This window comes from Primulina huaijiensis, chromosome 18, assembly GCF_012295235.1.
Source record: "Primulina huaijiensis isolate GDHJ02 chromosome 18, ASM1229523v2, whole genome shotgun sequence".
Lineage (NCBI taxonomy): Eukaryota > Viridiplantae > Streptophyta > Magnoliopsida > Lamiales > Gesneriaceae > Primulina > Primulina huaijiensis.
The window spans coordinates 4,398,023-4,415,936 of record NC_133323.1 but is presented as its reverse complement, the minus strand read 5'-3'; the positions used below and the strand labels follow the sequence as shown (position 1 = coordinate 4,415,936).

The 17,914-nt window shown below is 34.4% G+C and overlaps 4 protein-coding genes and 1 long non-coding RNA gene across 6 annotated transcripts; 3 read left to right on the top strand and 2 right to left on the bottom strand.

Moving 5' to 3' along the window:
* Positions 1-1,823: 1,823 nt before the first annotated feature.
* LOC140964634 (non-specific lipid-transfer protein-like) lies at positions 1,824-2,174 on the top strand. Its single transcript, XM_073424494.1, has one exon. It carries the CDS (start codon positions 1,824-1,826, stop codon positions 2,172-2,174), a length of 351 nt encoding a protein of 116 aa, XP_073280595.1.
* A 1,429-nt stretch (positions 2,175-3,603) lies between these two features.
* LOC140964111 (uncharacterized) lies at positions 3,604-4,458 on the top strand. The gene is made up of 2 exons (XM_073423647.1): positions 3,604-4,123; positions 4,218-4,458. The coding sequence occupies exons 1-2, from the start codon at positions 3,804-3,806 to the stop codon at positions 4,276-4,278; spliced, it is 381 nt and encodes a 126-aa protein (XP_073279748.1). The 5' UTR covers positions 3,604-3,803; the 3' UTR covers positions 4,279-4,458.
* A 147-nt stretch (positions 4,459-4,605) lies between these two features.
* On the bottom strand, positions 4,606-7,786 carry LOC140964113 (uncharacterized). Of its 2 annotated transcripts, XR_012172821.1 has the most exons (4): positions 7,631-7,786; positions 6,977-7,522; positions 5,790-6,188; positions 4,607-5,700 (listed from the first exon to the last, which is right to left on the bottom strand). It is a non-coding gene; the product is annotated as an uncharacterized lncRNA (long non-coding RNA). The 2 variants fall into 2 exon arrangements; XR_012172820.1 differs by lacking the exon at positions 7,631-7,786 and having other exon boundaries at positions 4,606-5,700; positions 6,977-7,616.
* A 745-nt stretch (positions 7,787-8,531) lies between these two features.
* Positions 8,532-11,384, top strand: LOC140964512 (protein CLMP1-like). Its single transcript, XM_073424353.1, has one exon. It carries the CDS (start codon positions 8,856-8,858, stop codon positions 11,160-11,162), a length of 2,307 nt encoding a protein of 768 aa, XP_073280454.1. The 5' UTR covers positions 8,532-8,855; the 3' UTR covers positions 11,163-11,384.
* A 1,387-nt stretch (positions 11,385-12,771) lies between these two features.
* On the bottom strand, positions 12,772-14,818 carry LOC140964735 (1-aminocyclopropane-1-carboxylate oxidase 3). The gene is made up of 4 exons (XM_073424639.1): positions 14,600-14,818; positions 14,243-14,469; positions 13,649-13,982; positions 12,772-13,246 (listed from the first exon to the last, which is right to left on the bottom strand). Exons 1-4 carry the CDS (start codon positions 14,702-14,704, stop codon positions 12,959-12,961), a joined length of 954 nt encoding a protein of 317 aa, XP_073280740.1. The 5' UTR covers positions 14,705-14,818; the 3' UTR covers positions 12,772-12,958.
* Positions 14,819-17,914: the final 3,096 nt, after the last annotated feature.

Below are 17,914 nucleotides of genomic sequence, written 5' to 3'. Positions count from 1 at the left end.
TGAAAAATTGTAGATTAGTGAAGTAAAATCGATATAGACCGAAGACAAGACAAAAAAATATAAACATATAAGTTACATGACAAAAAAATGTAATTTTCCTATATAACGATGTTAGTTATATGATGTGCGCGTTCTGAATTAATAACTAGTTACTATGCACACGCGGTGCGTGTGTGTACATTTTTTTTATAATTATCAAGGGACTTAAGTGAAATTTGACAAATTGTCGAGAGACTAAAATGCTATTTTAATTGTTGTAGTTTAAAAAACATAAAAACAAAAATATTTGTTGAAATTAAAAAAAATAAAAATAAAAGTGTAAGATTGATATCACATAAGGGTAAAATTGGAAGAGTAAAAAACAGACCAAGACATCATTTTTGTCTATATTATAGATATTTTTAATAATAGTAATAGATATGTACGTTATAAAATAGTATAGAAAATATGCATCTATAATGATTAAGAGTAGGTCTCTTGTGAGACGGTCTCACGAATCTTTATCTGTGAAGCGGATCAACCCTATCGATATTCACAATAAAAAGTAATACTATTAGCATAAAAAGTAATACTTTTTCATATATGACCCAAATAAGAGATCCGTCTCACAAAATACGATTCGTGAGACCGTCACACACAAGTTTTTGCCAATGATTAATACGTAAAAATTAAATGAGATCGGTATATTGATTGGTGGATAAAAGCTAACTATATATATAAATAAATCAAATATACACTTTTGTGTTTTGTTAGAAATTATAAGATAAGATTATTAATTTAATTATTCTACTAAATATCATCAAGCGAATTATATTATTTCTTATTATATGAATCGATACGTATTTATTTAAATTTAAATTAATATACTTTGTATCGTAGATCAGTTCTTTAATTTTTTACTATATGTAACGATATTAACATAAACTATATTTAAAAAATTATACCTTAAGTAAAAATATTATGATAAGATGGCTTTATAAGTTATTTGAGAAAATAAATGATTATTTATTTAATCAAATTTTCACACAATTTTTTCAAATAAAATTTAATTATTAATATATATTTTAATGTACTTTATTTAAATTTAGAAACATCCGTTTCACAGAATTCGTAATATTAATATAATAAAATTTAATGTTTTGTCTAATTTTTGGTGAGATTATTATTCAAAAACTTAAAAAACAAAAGATCACGCATAAATATGTATATGTAAATAGTCGATTTTCTATCAATAATTTTTTTAACATAGAGTTCAACCCTTCTAAACTCAAACACAAAAACTCTTGTGAGACGGTCTCACAGATCAATTTCGTGGGTCGAATATTTTATTTGGGTCATCCATGAAAAAGTATTACTTTTTATGCTAAGAGTATTACTTTTTATTGTGAATATCGCGATCGGTACTCGTCTCACAGATAAAAATTCAAGAGATTGTCTCACAATAGACTTACTCAAATTCAAAATCTTGACTGTGTCCCAGTTTGGAATAAAACCAAAGTTAATAGAACAAAACCGTGGGTGTGCATGAAGCATATTTATGGTTTTCGTGTGAATGAAAAACAAAATCACCAGTGAAAAGTTGTTTGTTCATATCCCCGACGGGTCATAATTTAAGGGTTCACACATAAAAAGCACCTCACCACTCCACGATTTCCTCTAAATCTAATGCTGACAAGCTTCGAAACGTGTATTTTTCATACCTTGTTTTCTTTCTATATAATTTTGCATTTTTAATCATATAACTTGATTTCTTTTGCATTCCAAAATCCAGCGTATAAATTTGAAGGCAAATACGTATAGAAAAATTAAAGAAGATAATATTAATGGAACGGAGTAGTTTTTGGTGGCTGGCGGCTTTGGTGGCTTTAATCTCGGTGATGTTTGGCCGTCTCACAGCGGAGATTCAGTGTAACGACGTGGTGGCTCATGTGGTTCCATGTGAGACGTTCCTGCTGAGTGGGGATGCTACACCGAGTGCCGCGTGCTGTAGAGCCGTACGGTCCCTGTACAAGATCGCCACCAAGTCTCATGCAGACCGGAAAGCCATTTGCCGGTGTTTCAAGGACACAGCGAGGTCTTTCCCCGTTAATCTTGCCAAAGCCCAGCAACTTCCGAAGCTCTGCAAAGTCCCAGAACGCGTGGCAATCGACCCTAATGTCGACTGCAACAGGTAATGATCAAATTAATCTTTAAAAATATATATGAATCCAAAAAAATTGTGTGAAAATTAAATAAGAGAACTGATCACCGAGTAGTCTTGTTTATTGGAACAGGATTTGAAGAGATCGATGATCCAGCTTAATCATTTGGCCGCGGAGCTGGGGTTTAATTTCTTGTACTCAGTAATAAATAATTATGAAACAGTAAATGTGAAACTGCATGAGTTTTGAATATTAATCGAACTTAAATTCTCGATGAAAGATTTTGTCACTTGACGAATATAATTAGATTTGGTTGAATCAAAATTTCCATGAAAATTATTATGTTTTATATAATTTTTTTCTCAATGTATACAGTATATACACAAGTTAATTATAATAATGTACGTTTATCAATTTAGTCATTTTTTACTTAATATTATTTGTCTAAAATTTAGGAATTAACAATTTGAATTTATATTCATAATAATGGTTCATAAAGTATTTAGAAAAAAATATCTAAAAGAAATCACTTATGAAGTGTTAATATAACAATTTCAGTAAATGATCTTGGTGCCAAGAAAATTAAAAAATACATGATTTACTTTGATATAATTAATAGAAAATCTAGGTACTTAAATATATATATAGTACAAGAATTTCAATTTATACATCATATGCGTTGAAAGCCTCGTTTCTTGGTGCCATTAAGATGATTGCGAGTAGGTTTTCTATTTTCTTTTTAGGTAGATTTAATTGTTTCTTTGTATTTTTTTTACTCGAGATAAGTAAGTCTGAAGTCTTCGCTCAAGTCTCGTCAGTAGTACAAACAATTAAATTATATCTTTGTAATATGAAGTAATATCACATTTGTACTCTGAAAAAAAGTTATTGCTTCAATATTAGGTTCATTGTCGGATCCTCGACAGCTGCCTTATGAGAGATATTCAATCTTTAAATATGATTTTACTTAATTTAACTTGATTTCATTGTATAATTTCAATCTTCAATATTTTAGACAAAAAAAACTTACATTAAAAAAATCCTATTTCTTGGCGTGTTTTTGCTTTCTACTTTCATTTGATTTTGCATGCATATCTTAAAAATTCACAAAAAAAAGTTAAAATATAATCTTTTGCCAAAGTTCTAAAAAAACGTGAATTGTGACGGAATTTCGTGGTCAAGTTTCAAGCTCCACAAAATTAAATGAGATTACTACGGGTAAAAAAATATTTTAAATTTTTATTATTATTTATATTATTTAAAGTCAAACAATAAAAAATTACAGAAACACTATATATTTAAGATTAAATAAACAAGTTTTCATGTTCTAAGAAGCAAATGTTTAATCGAGATGAAACATATATATTCAAGTTTAAACGAGATTAAGTGCCAATTAAGCAACTATTTTTAAACATTCATGAGTAGGAAAATTGTTTTCACTCGTTAAATCACACTCACCAAGATTCTGATAATCCAACCATATTATTAGCATTTGTGTCATCCTCATTCACAGCTCAGTTACGTTCTTAATGTTACTATACCTACTCACCAAAATCTTCACCAGCCACAGCAATATAAGTAAAGGGTCAATACACAGCATACCAAGAAAAAGAAACATTCAAGAATTCACCCAAAAATTATCACAGGGACAAAAAATCAGGCATGGCGAAAATGATTTTAATGGTGGTGGTGTTGTGTTTAATGGCTCTAGTTCAGTGCCATGTACCTGTGACTGCGATTGACTGCGGAACGATTCTAGAAAGCATGTTTCCTTGTTCGACATATCTCAGCAATTACCTTCCTCTCATGCCCGGAATTCAGTGTTGCAATGGTGCCAGTACCGTTGCTAGAGCTGGAGATATGGATAGTTTATGCCAGTGTTTAAGATTAAGCCCGTTGAATCCTGTATTCTTACCTGCTAAAGCTCAGAAACTTCCGAATCTATGCAATCTTTCGGGCTTCCTACCCCTTGTCAAGTGCCTGTAAGCTTCTTTCTAAATGCTGGATTTGTTTAAATTCATCAAAATGTATGTTACTAAAAACTACTTATCTTCATGTTTCAATATTTCCCTGCAGCCTACCATCAAGAAATCTTGTTCCGATTCCAAAGGTGATTCCTACTCCACCGGGGGCATAAGAATGGAGTGACAGCATTTGTAACAAGAGGGAAATACTGAATTCTATTTTATTTCCTTGATATTCTAATGTATGGATATCTTATAAGCAGTTCGCTGCAATTGATATGACCAATCAATGTGAAATAACTTCAGATTATTTCTGAAATCGCGATATATCTCTACTGCATTTGGACTTGATATGTTGATCGTCAGCATTGTGACACACAAAAAATTATGTTAAAATCACAGATTTAAGACAAGGTTATGATTCAAAGACCCATCATTCAGTGTGGAAATGATTTTACGGCATCAAGGGTTTTCTTTTTACATCAACAAATGAAAAGTCCAAAAAAAAAATAAAATAGAATAACATACATAACTCTAAAATCCATAGAATAAATAAAATCTTATAAACAAATCAATGATGAAAAGAATTTAAATATTATCTCCAGTTCACATTCAACAAATTAACTAGATCTCACCACAGATTAAGAAAAGGCTGATTGATTTAGAAATATATTATCACACTTGATGAAAGGTTTTGCACATAATTGTAGCTGTATCTTCTTTTTTTGCCAAGTTGTAGCTATATCTTGTTGCATACAAATGGCTCACATGAATTGTACGACACACTGATAAAACTAGACACGCAGGATCTAAGATGAAAAAAAAAAAAACAAATAATAGCATATTTCTGCAATCGTGTACATTCTCGATTTTATATGATACCTGAACACCAGTGAATAATTCGCAAATCAGGAAATGCCAATTGTCTTGTTCAATATATATCCACAGCGTAAGAGTAAGCTGAACTGCAAGAATCATAAGGAGCCAAGTTATCCAGCGTAAAGCCATACACCGTGATTCCAGCTTTGTTATGTTCAAAATATGTCACTGCAAAATTTTCATTAAAACAGTTAAAAACCGCTTTCTCCAAAAGGTCGAGCACATAAAAGGTAGCTCAACATTAATACTTATACATAATACATACCACTAAACATGTAAGTGGGATCCAAAATATACGTGTGATTGTAAATGAGAATTGAGTAATATTTACAACTTGACAAAAATATACTCGTTCATCAACCAGCACATGCATATCATGGGACTAAATAGTAAATGGATAATGCTCACAAAGTGCTTGCCTCTTTGGTAGAAAACAGTATTTGCAAACACGGGCACGATATTTGTATTGTCCAGTTCGTCATCTTCAACTTCTTCATTATCAGAATCCAAGTCAGATGTGACTGGATAGCTAGTCCGGACCGAAGCAATCTCCGCCATGGGAGTTTCATAGTCCAATTCATCAAATGAGTTGATTGTGGCACAGGCATGCCAATTAGCTGCAAGCTAAGGGAAGTAATGGCCTGTGCTTTATGTGTTATCTTTGCTGCACTCCGCAAGCAGATAACAAGCCCTGTCATAAGGGTGATGGAGCATAACTGTGAAATAATAAGAAGTCACCAGTTTAGTAAATGTAGCAAATTAATCAGCAAAAGTACAGGTAAGTCGATTCAAAACCCTAGATTACCGCGAGTTCTCCTGCTATAGCAATGTTGATTGTGGACCTCGTTTTAGTTGTAACAACTAAGGAAACAAACTGACTTAATGTTACAAGAATCAGAGTTGACAGAATGACAGCCTAAAATGATGGCTCATGACACGAAGATTCCTTCTAATCCTGAGATGTTCTATCAAGATTGAAGCCACGTCAGATTCTCCCTCAAATACCTGAGCAAAATCCTGCAGCCAGAGTATTTACAAATAACAAGTAAGCCGAAAAAGAACAAACACGAGGAAACAGATTGAGGTTATACGATATAGCCATGAACACAGCAGCAATATGAAGAAAAATATCTTGCTCAAGTAAATGTTGTACAAATAGGGAATTTAAGTTCCTCCTGAGCTGAACCACCATATTTTGTACACACTAACAGCGAGAACAGAAGGGAGAACAAAAGCTGAAAGGAGCTTCATTTCCGTATAGTACTATCAAATTTGAACATCCATTTCCAAGACAAAGCAATAGAAAATTAAAAAGCAAACAAAGAGTTATAAGACAGATGGAAATTAATTTGTCAGAAGAAACGATGCTTCTCGGTGTGCTTTCTTTAGCAAAAATGGTTTTACAATTCTAGTATTTTCAAAGCACCACTTGGCTCATGGATAGTACAATGCACCGTTCATAAAAAATTCAACAATATATGCACATGAAAGCAAAACAAATTCACGGTCCGTAAAGAAGATCAGTCGACGCTATCAATCCCTTTCCCGCAATACATATCGTAGCCACATAAAGAACCAGCATTAATCTAACTAAAGCTGAAAAATATTAAAATTCAAATGAACCAAAAGACCATGCCAAGAGACAGCCATTTTCCAATTCTGAACCAAAGCACCAAATGTTAGTAACCCAATTTCGACCAACTGTATTACTTGGCTAATTGCCTCTTAAATTAACAAATTTTAAATTTCACCAATAATTTTTCTATTAATGTTATTTTCATATTTTGACGTCCTCTAAACTAATTTGGATCCTCGCATAATTTGGAAGGCGTCAAAATATGTATACCAAGTAAAGAAGTCGAGTATACGCTCAGCACTGGAGACAACAAATCAAACTTTTACGAACAATGAATCAATGATATCAGACAAGAACAGACACTTGATTCAAAACCCAAAAGATGAAAAAAAATTCATGTGTAAATATATATTAACTTACCTGAAGCTGTTGCGTATACCCCTTTCGAACCTTTTCACTTTCATCATACAATTTATCGAGAAACAGAAATCTGCGGAGACCATATTTACGAGCAAAAGTTGAAAGAATAATGAAAGAAAGTGCAGTAAATACTGGATGGGATAGCTGCACAATAGCATCATAAGGTCTCTGATGGCTCAGATCACAATCGGAGCAAGAAAATACAAAGTGGGATACGACCGGAATCCCAATATTTAGCAGAAAAAAAATCGACCACGAAGGCCCAGCTTTCCATAGACTAGAGTAATCAAGAAAGAACCATTTGAGACCTGAACTGTAACTTTTCAGCTCGAAATTGGTTTCATTGAGTGATGAGTCACTGGGAGAAATCAACTTGTTTTAAGGCAATAAAATCTCTTTCACCTCCGCCTCCATTTGGGTTTAGATTTCTTCAGTTTTTCTGCTACAATTGGATCACAATCGAGACATACTCCGTAAATGCTAGTGATATTTTCCACCCCAACTTAAAGTAGAAAAAGGGCACAATTTTCTACTCTGTCTATCTGCATAGCAACCAAAAATACAACACAGAAGATATAGTATGATATATGCAAGCGCAGCACATAATTAAGATGAATTTCCGGCGCTGAATATGAATAAAAAATGGCAACCTCATGTGGCACTGATTTTTTGATAGCTTTTCACACTGATTTCTGCAGAGTTTTCAAGCGATTTTTGGTGGACAGAAACGAACACTTGAAGAACGAGATAATCAAAAGAGAATATACGAGTCACTTGTCTCAAAAACAATGGAGAACGAAAAGGAGGAGTCTTTACACAGATCGGCGGGGTTTAAATGAAATTATTTTTGGAAAAAAAGAAAGAAAGAGAATTAGTACCCATAAAAATAAAAATAAATTACAGCGGATTTTTTATGATATCGGAAACTCGTGTCAGAAATATATATATATATATATAAATTTTGGCTTCGTAGCGCCGTCGCGAACAACAATTATGTCTACAAAAGAGAGATGAACACAACAACTTTTATGAGATTTTCTAACCGATAAATTTTATGAAGCAGATCTTCGATCTCATCCGATCAATAAAAAATATTATTTTTATATTAAAAATATTGAACACATGTACGTACCACGTCGACCCGTCTTATCATAAACCTATTTTAGATTGTAATAGAGAACAAGTAATGAGTTGAATAACACTAACTATAATATCAATGAAAAAATATCATGATTTTATGTCATCTATTATTTATGTTACAAAACTATTGAAATGTTATTAAAAAAATAATAATCATTAAAAAATATAATTACTTCATTAATTCTTAAATTGATTCTATAAAAATGTGTGCCCTCGTCAGGAAGGGACGGATTATTTATTTTTTATTTTTGGAAGGAAATATTATCTTCCTTTTTCCATCGACATTTAAAATTGTGAAATTTGTTACTGTATTCGGGCCTAAGCAAAGCGGTGTTAGCCCACACCATTCGGGCCCAACAGAAACTATGCGCACGTGGGGCATCGAATCCATTTTTTAGTTAGGGTTTCAGACTCCAACTCAGTTCTGTTTCCTGGACTAGACCCCATATTTCACACCCCAGTCTGAATTCGAAAGACTGTTTCAATCTTCGTCTATTTTGCTGCTGGATTTCGTCATTCAAATCCGAAAGCAATCGATCAGCTCAATAAAGGCGTGGGATTTGTACCTGTCAGTGTTCCTTTCTTTCCCTCATTTACTTTTTTATGTTCTCTCTTATTTTTGGAAAAAGGGTGTTAATCATTACTCAAAAACATCGAAGAGAAAAGTTTATTTATCAACAATTTGAATATTTACACCGTAAAGTTTGAGTCTTGGGAAGGACTTATAATAAGTCTATGGGGAAGTCTGGGAGTAGGAAAAAGAAGAGCACTGGAAACCAAACCCAGAGCCAGTACCAAGTTTCTGGAGGGGATAGCTCATCCCCTCCTCCCGTTGCTAACGGTGGTGTTAATTTAGATTCATCGGCTTACTTAAAAAGAGCCCATGAGCTTAAGGAAGAGGGTAATAGGAGGTTTCAGGCCAAGGACTATTTAGGTGCCCTCCAGCAATATGAAAATGCCCTTAAACTTACCCCTAAAACAAGTCCGGATCGAGCAGTCTTTCACAGTAACCGAGCGGCGTGCTTGATTCAAATGAAACCTATTGACTATGATGCTGTCATATCAGAGTGTACTTCGGCGCTTCAGGTACAGCCCCGGTATACCCGAGCTCTTCTAAGGAGAGCTCGTGCATTTGAGGCGATAGGGAAATATGAAATGGCCATACTGGATGTGCGAGAACTTTTAGTTGTGGATGCCAATAACCATGATGCTTTGGAGATTGCTGAAAGATTGAGGATGGCGTCCAGACCTCGCACAGAAGCCCAGCAGGACCTCCAAAGCCGCCCATCGCCAGCTGCCTTAGGTGCCTCTGCGGTTCGCGGGGCCCCAGTTTCTGGCCTCGGTCCTTCCTTGCCAGCTAGACCTTTGTCTAAGAAGCCATCACATTCAGCTGCAGGACCAGCTCTACCATCTAATAATAAGTCAGAAAAGCTTTATCCAATTCCGCCCATTGTTAATGATGGAGAGACCAAAATCCAGTTTCCAAAAGTTGTCTTGAAGCCTTCAAATGGTTCTTCGAGATCCAATACTGATGGTAGCAAGGATAACCAGAAGGAAAAGTTGCTTGGTCAACCAAATTCGCTTCCACTTTATGAGCAATCTGCACACTCTACAAACCGATGGAGACCGTTGAAACTTGTTTATGATCATGACGTAAGGCTTGCACAAATGCCAGTGAATTGCAGTTTCAAAGAATTGAGAAATGTGGTTGGCAAACGTTTCCCTATGTCAAAAGCTGTCCTGATAAAATACATGGACAATGATGGTGACTTAGTGACTATAACATGTACCTCAGAACTTAAAATGGCTGAATCATGTGTCGATGACCTTATTCTGAAAGAGATTGATGCTGATAAAGTAGAATCTATTGGTCTATTGAGGTTGCATATTGTTGAAGTGAGTCCTGAGCAAGAGCCACCTCTACTAGAAGAAGATGAAGAGAAGCCTCTTGAGAATGAGGGGGATAGGGGAGATGATGATGTGTCACAAATCTCACTGACTGATCGTGCAGGAAAACTTGTGGATGCTGAGATTGATAAACCAGAAAAATTTTCTCGAAAAGAAAAATCTCGAGCACCAGAAGACCTCGATTATAAGGAGGTGGAGATAGATGATTGGCTATTCGAGTTTGCACAGCTCTTTCGGACCCATGTCGGTATTGACCCTGATGCTCATATTGATCTGCATGAGCTTGGTATGGAACAATGTTCCGAAGCACTTGAGGAAATGGTGACTAGTGAAGAGGCTCAAAGCCTTTTTGACAAGGCAGCAATGAAGTTTCAGGAGGTGGCTGCTCTTGCCTTCTTTAACTGGGGAAATGTTCATATGTGTGCAGCGAGGAAAAAAATGCCAACAGATGATTCGTCTGGTAAAGAGATAATGGCCACACAGCTTCAAACTGCATATGATTGGGTAAGAGAGAAGTATTCTCTTGCCAAAGAGAAATACGAGGAGGCTCTATTGATCAAACCGGATTTTTACGAAGGGTTGTTGGCTCTGGGACAGCAGCAATTTGAAATGGCGAAACTTCATTGGTCATTCATACTAGCAAAGAAAGATGACTTGTCCAAGTTGGATCCGACTGAAATTATTAGCCTTTTTGATAGTGCAGAAGAAAGAATGAAGGCTGCAGCTGAGATGTGGGAGAAGCTGGAGGAACAGAGGGCTGAAGAGTCCAAATATCCTATTGCGAACAAGAAGGATGAACTTTCAAAAAGATGGAAGAAACAGGGTAGTGGTGCAGAAGGTGATACCTCAGGCATAGGGGGTCGAGAGGAAATTTCTCCAGAAGATGCAGCAGAGCAAGCTTCAGTGATGAGATCTCAGATTCATCTATTCTGGGGTAATATGCTTTTTGAGAGGTCCCAAGTAGAATGTAAATTGGGCTTGTCTGGTTGGGAGAAAAATCTTGATGTTGCAATGGAGCGTTTCAAACTTGCCGGAGCTTCTGAAGCTGACATTTCGACGGTTGTGAGAAATCACTGTTCTAAAGAAGCTGCTGCAGAAGTGCCCGATTCTTCAGCAAATAACAGCATTCTGTAACTATCATCTTGGAGTTGCCTACCCATATTTAGGGTTGAATCAGAAGTTTTATTGTCACGTCCTTGTAACCTTTTGGGCTGCAACACGACTCCTGAAATAATTTCACTGAATTTTTCAAATGATTGTACCATTTCTGTTGAACTTGGTTCATTTGATCCTTGAAACTGAAAATGTTTCATCTTGATTTATGAGAGCATTTAACTGGCGATGTTTTTTCATGTTCTTCCACCTGTTTTTGCGTGTTAAAAACAAAATGGCTTAATGTCTTGGTCCGACTTATGCATTTTAATTTCTGGTTATCTGAAAAATTAACATTGTAGGCTATTATAGCATGATAGATAGAAAATGCGTTACTTGAATTATACCTGACCTGGGAGTTGGGAGTACATTTTGACGTTGAGTAGAACATAATGATAGTTAATCTCGTAAAGTTTTATTTACACGAAAATGATTAAAAGAGAAAATTCCAGAAATATGGCAGTAATTAGATTATCATGTTCCTGTGGCATTTATCTATACTTTCAGATGCTTGATCTTTCGTTGGTTGAATTCATGTTAACCTCAGTGAAGTCAGCTCGGATTAAAATTGATACCAACTCCTGGTCTTTCTTTTGTGATCTTGTGCTTGTACATTGAGTTTGAAGATCAGTTGAACTATTCTTGTATAGTTCTTTTATTTGATTAATTCTGTATTATATTCTGCACACTTCTCTGCTTCGAATTTTTATGAGGCGCTATATTCACGATTTAAATACAATCACATCTACGGTGTCAGCTATGCATTATGAAGCTAAGTTTACCCGGTTGAACTGATGCATGAACGTCCTGACATTCTTCTGCTGTGTTCTAAAACTGTCTGAGATTTGGTAGTTTGCGAGTAACATCCGTAAGTCAGCAATGTACATGCATGAATCATGATTTACGTTGCATTATTTTTTTGAGTGGTCTTATTTTTCATTAGTACTGAGGTCTGAGCTAACTTTAGTTTCTCCCTTACCATTTAGAATCTTGGATAGATTTACTCGGTGGCATGAAATGTTAGCAGAAACATTTGTACTTCTATAGTTTCACAACATGAACAGATTAATTTTCTTTGTAGCTCTTTTTTTTCCTTATTTTACGTGGTGTTTTCTGGGATGATCTACTGGTTTGACGGATTTAATTCCACATTCTATATGATATCATAACACGATTCTTTTTAATGATTCTTGGTCGCAAAAAAACAGTGGTAACCAAATTGTTGAGGACGAACATCTTAGTACATTTTAGGAACTTAATTTTGTATGATAACCATTTCAAATGAATTTAAGAAAATATTTGTGATATCTATGTTTTCTTTTCTTCGTTATCATTCCATTATTTACTATTGGGAAGGCTAAAATTTCGTAGGCAAGCACTTTTAAAAGTCGAAGCTTCGGGGAAAAAAATTGTGGTATTATATTGAGTCACAAGTAATTAAAAGTTGGTCCCTTTTTCTCTTTATTGCTTTCACCGAAGGCTGCTTTTCGAGTAGAAATGAAACTCTCTTTAAAAGGTTCTTTTTTTTTTATACATGAAACCTTCAAGCATTATCGGAAACCTCAAGTTTAATGAAGAAAAAAGATATATCTATCATCAAAATAGAAACTTGGAGTCGATTGAGATATACAGAAATTCTCTTTAAACCCATCATCATAATACGCTAGTCTAACCAATACAAGCCAACCAAACTCTCTGAACTACGAAATATGACAATAATTAACAAACTAACAAACACCCTGGATTGTTTATAAGTTTCCATTTACTTTTAGTGGTACTTAAGCAGTTGCAATTGGATCCAATTTAGCCGTGTTTTCCATGTTCTTGAAGGCTTCAAATCTTGGCTCCTTGGCTTCGAACTTGACTCCTACATATAGCTTCATGTAATCCTCGAAAACGAATTTCGGGTACAGATCTTTGCTCTCTTCCTTCTCAACCAATGCTGGTGCCGGATAGATCACAGCATCACTTCCTGGATTGTAGAATGATGCAATAGACATTCTAGTTCCATCTGTCTGTGCGATCACTCGGTGCAGCACGCTCTTGTATTTTCCATTTGTTATCACCTTCATAAAATGGAAGAAAAACTTGAGCAAGATTCACTACTATCCATAGAAATGGGGATGGACCTAGCGGGATTGCCCCACCCCTAGATCTAAAAATCTCTCAAATTTTGTGCATAATTATTTTAAATTCATGTTTCACTCCTGCACGCCTGATATTGTTCACCTTTCACTACATCGCCCTCAATTCCCTGGTTAGACCCATGGGCAGAGCCAAGATCCATTGTTCTGGATGGTAGAGACGAAATAAGACAGGAGGAAGAAGATGGATAGCTGAATGGATTTTGGGGTATAACTTGCCATTTCGGAAAAATTAGACTTAAAATTTATAAGAAATTCATTTGGGTTTCCCTCTTATCTTACCCTGACTCAAAAACTAATGGCTCTTAGAATTTAAACTATTACCTCAAGCTGGTCACCAATGTTGATGACAATGGAATGGCGCATTGGCGGAACGTCAACCCATTCGTCACCTTTGAGTAGCTGAAGCCCGCTGACCTTATCATCTTGGAAGAGAAGTATGATGCCACCGGCGTCTGTGTGGGCTCGGAGACCCTTGATCAGGTCTGGCTTGGGGCATGGTGGGTAGTTGCTAACCTTCGTGCCAAAGGTTGGGCCCTTGGATCCATAGAATGCCTTTTTCAGATAACCCTTCTCAAGCCCAAGATTCTCACACAGCAAATCAAGGAGCTGCTCTGCCAGCTTCTCCAGTTGGGCTGCAAATTCCTTCATAACTTTCCTGTCATCAGCAGTCAAATATTCAGAATAAATCATGTACTATGTCCAGTTAAAGGAGCCGGGGCGACGTCCCTAGTGGACTACCAAGATAATGAAAATAGCCATGTTTTGCTTATTATTGACGTGTTCTGGGCGAATACAACTCACTGGGAGCGAGGATGGTGTCACCGTTCAACGAAAAAAATTGGAAAGTTTCTATATATATAAAGTCACCCCTTCATCACCAGAATCTTGGTGTGTGTCAAGTGTTGGGATAAGAACCTGTATTCATCTTCAAGATCAGGGATTTCTGAAATGTTTGAGGTAGGAAGATGGCGCAAGAAGAAAGTGCTTTCCCAGTCCAAATCAGTGATTTCAGACTGAACAGAGTCCAGCCCTTTACTCGCTACCATTTCCTTAAATCTCTGTTCCATAGTTTTCTTGTAGTGCTCCTTTGTCAGCCTCTCCACCGTGTCCAAAAGCTCATGAGCAATCCCATGATTCACCAACTATAAAGATCACACCATTCAACACGCAGAAAATTTATTTAAAAACATACTACAGAAACAAGATTATATATATATATATATATATATCGTGTATAATGATAATATATATGACATATATAAAGAAGAGTACCTCAAAGAAACCCCAGTTTTCACAGGCATCTTTTATGATCTCCATCGTTGCAGGCCTCTCTTCTCCATTGAGATTCTCCATGTTAACCACTGGGAAAGTTGCCATTTTCACTCTACTTCTCTTTGTGAGTATATTACTGTCGATGGATCCCAATGTGCACAGGGGAATAGCTCTTGGAGGGCAATTTATAGAAGGAGCAAGTGGTGGTGCATTCTTTGGCGCAATCAAAGTCATTGGATTAGTTAATAATTATTTGAATTGATCATGTTAAAATTAATTATATGATAGTCAAATTAACATTTTTATTATTGCAAAAAAAATTAAAAAATTGTATATATTATATATGCTAGTTGTATTCAAATGGCATATATCCAAATCTAGCTAGCTAGGAAAGTAGGAACAAAACTCGTGTAGGATGTATGTGAATCACATCTACATGGACCCCTACCAACTTTGGATCAATTCTTCAAATAAATAAAGAAACAAATAATATCGCCTTCTTCGATAAATAAATGTAAAAATTTGCGTGATACGGTCTTATTGATCGTATTTTGTGAGACAAATATCTTATTTGGGTCATCTATGAAAAAATTTTACTTTTTATGCTAAGAGTATTACTTTTTATTGTGAATATCGGTAGGGTTGACCCGTCTCACAGATAAAGATTCGTAAGATCGTTTAACAAGAGACCTACTCAATCAATAAATAGTACTACCCATGACGCTTTTTACTAATTTGTTTTTTTAATCAATTACTTTTCACACACACCAAAAAAAAATTGTGACGAAGAATCACTTTAAAAACCTCGACTTTTTCAAATTTCCTATGACATCGCGGTTGAATTTTCATAATACGATAGTTTACAATAATTAAAATGGCTTCCACTTGTAAAAAACTTAAACTTCGAGTCCGGTGGCGGCTGATAAATGGTGGGCAAAGAGAGAGTTCGAGGCGGCTACTGTGTTATCTGTCTATGTACGAGTTATTATTTTTAATCCAATGGTTGAAAAAGAATTAGAGTTTAAAAAAATAAAAATAAAGACCGGTGTCTGTTTTTCAAAATTATTTAGTTAAATATAGTTGCCATAGTAAATTAAGATGTGTTGAAAAAATAAAGGCAAACGACTTAAATTATATCGATTAATTCTTAGTCAATATAAACTCATATTCATCATGTCAATTTTATGAGACAGATCTCCTACTCAATTCGATTCACTAAAAAATATTACTCTTAACTCTAACTAGATGTGAACTGAGTCGATCCGTCTTACAAATATAAATTCTCTATATTGTCTCACATGAGACTTATTCTTCTTAGTTTTAAGTCGTTAACCTATACATGACACTGAAAAAATAATGACTTAGCGTAAGACATTACTGACGTATTCAATGTCAGGTTAGCATTGTAGTGGAAAAATATACAAATTAAAAAAATTTGATTGTTAATGGATTAAAACTTTTAAATGACACATAACATAACAAAAAATTAAAAAAAATTAAATTACATGATGATATTTATAAAAAAAATCTAAATATCGATTAATTATATTGAATGGATTGTATGGTTTTGACATTTAAGAGTACATGCATCTTCCAACGTCCTTCAAAAAAAAAATTATATCTCAATCTTAATATTTAATCATGTCGAAAGTGATCTTAGATTTATCATTTATGGGTAGTTTGATGGTATATATTTACCATCAATTAACAATTGGGGTTTAATTGAATCAGATCGATAATTTTGGACGGCGTGGGCTATTCAAATTTTAAATTAAAATTATATTGCTACTTAAAACTTTATATTAAATTTATATTGCTAAACAAAAAATTTAATTTAAAAAATTAATAGATCTACACTAGTTGTTTTAATTTAATATATAAGAAATTAAGAATTTCCAAAATAGAACCAAACTACCACTAACCAAAAAATCAACAGAACTTTAATATTGTCTAGCATTTTAGCGTATAGGAATAGGAATCTCTTAATTAATAGACCCACAAAAGGAAACACAATGGGCGTGAACTCAAGTAGGATTTTGAACATGTACTTAGGATGCCATAAAAATATATAAAGAAAAGTTGAAGATGTGAAACCTTACCGACTTGGCTAAAAGGCAAAAGGTTGTATTTAAATCGATTGATTTTCATAATAATAAATACATCTCACTTATTTTGGTGTTCTTGAAATCATTGGATTTAATACATCTTTTTACTTCTTTTTTTTTTTTATACTTGTTTATTCATTAGCTAATAAGTGGATTTCAAACTTCACCAACATTTAAATTCATTAAAGGAGTCAAATCGATTTTAAATTCATGGCTACAAATCTCTCGATTCAAATGTAACCTAAGCAAGGATGGCAGGATTGAGATGTATGTACGCATGTAGCACAAGCCTGCTTTGAACCAGAATATGTAGGTAGGGATGGAAAAAAATACCGAATTTTCGGTATACTGAGATTACTGTACCGATAAAATGCCGAATTTACCGAATTTTCGATATACCGAAGATTTGGGTACGGTAACAATACCGAATTTTTCGGTACGGTAATGGTATGCAATTTGAAAATTTCGATATATACCGGAATACCGAAATATCGAAAAATATACAAAAATTTTAAAATATTTAATATTTTAAAATAATAAATTTATAAAAAAATTTAAAATGTAAGGTTTTTTTCGGTATAAAACGGTATATACCGATACTGTACCGAAATTTTGGTATACCGTACAATTTCGATATAATCGGTATGCTAGTTATATGTACTGAAATTTTCGGTATACCGATCAAAATTTTCGGTACGGTATCAGTATAATTTTCTTATACCGTAATTTTCGATACGGTATATGATATAAGATTTTCGGTACGGTACGATATACTTCTCATGGACGATAATACAAAACAGTAAACACCCGTACGAAGCCAAATGAATTCATGATTATGGGGTTTTTGTGAAAGTGTTTATTGTTTAGATTAACTCATCTCATCATATGGGATTCAAGATTTCTGTGCATTAACATGTGAAGCCAGTTTGGCTAGCATTGAGGACTTTACCTTTTTAATTTCTTTTTGCAAAACAAATAAATAAAATATCGAGTTTAAGATGAATCACAAATATTAAATTAGACAGAAAAGATGAGGTTTAAATTTTATTTAAGTTCGGAATTCTTGATATATTTAGTACATATGTTTGAAATTGGAAAATCGTGTCATAAATTATTAGAAAATAAAGTATTCTTTTAAGAGAAGTGGGCTAGCAACCATTTTCCAAGTTGATTTGATATTGTCTTTATCTCATTATCGGCACTTAAAAAT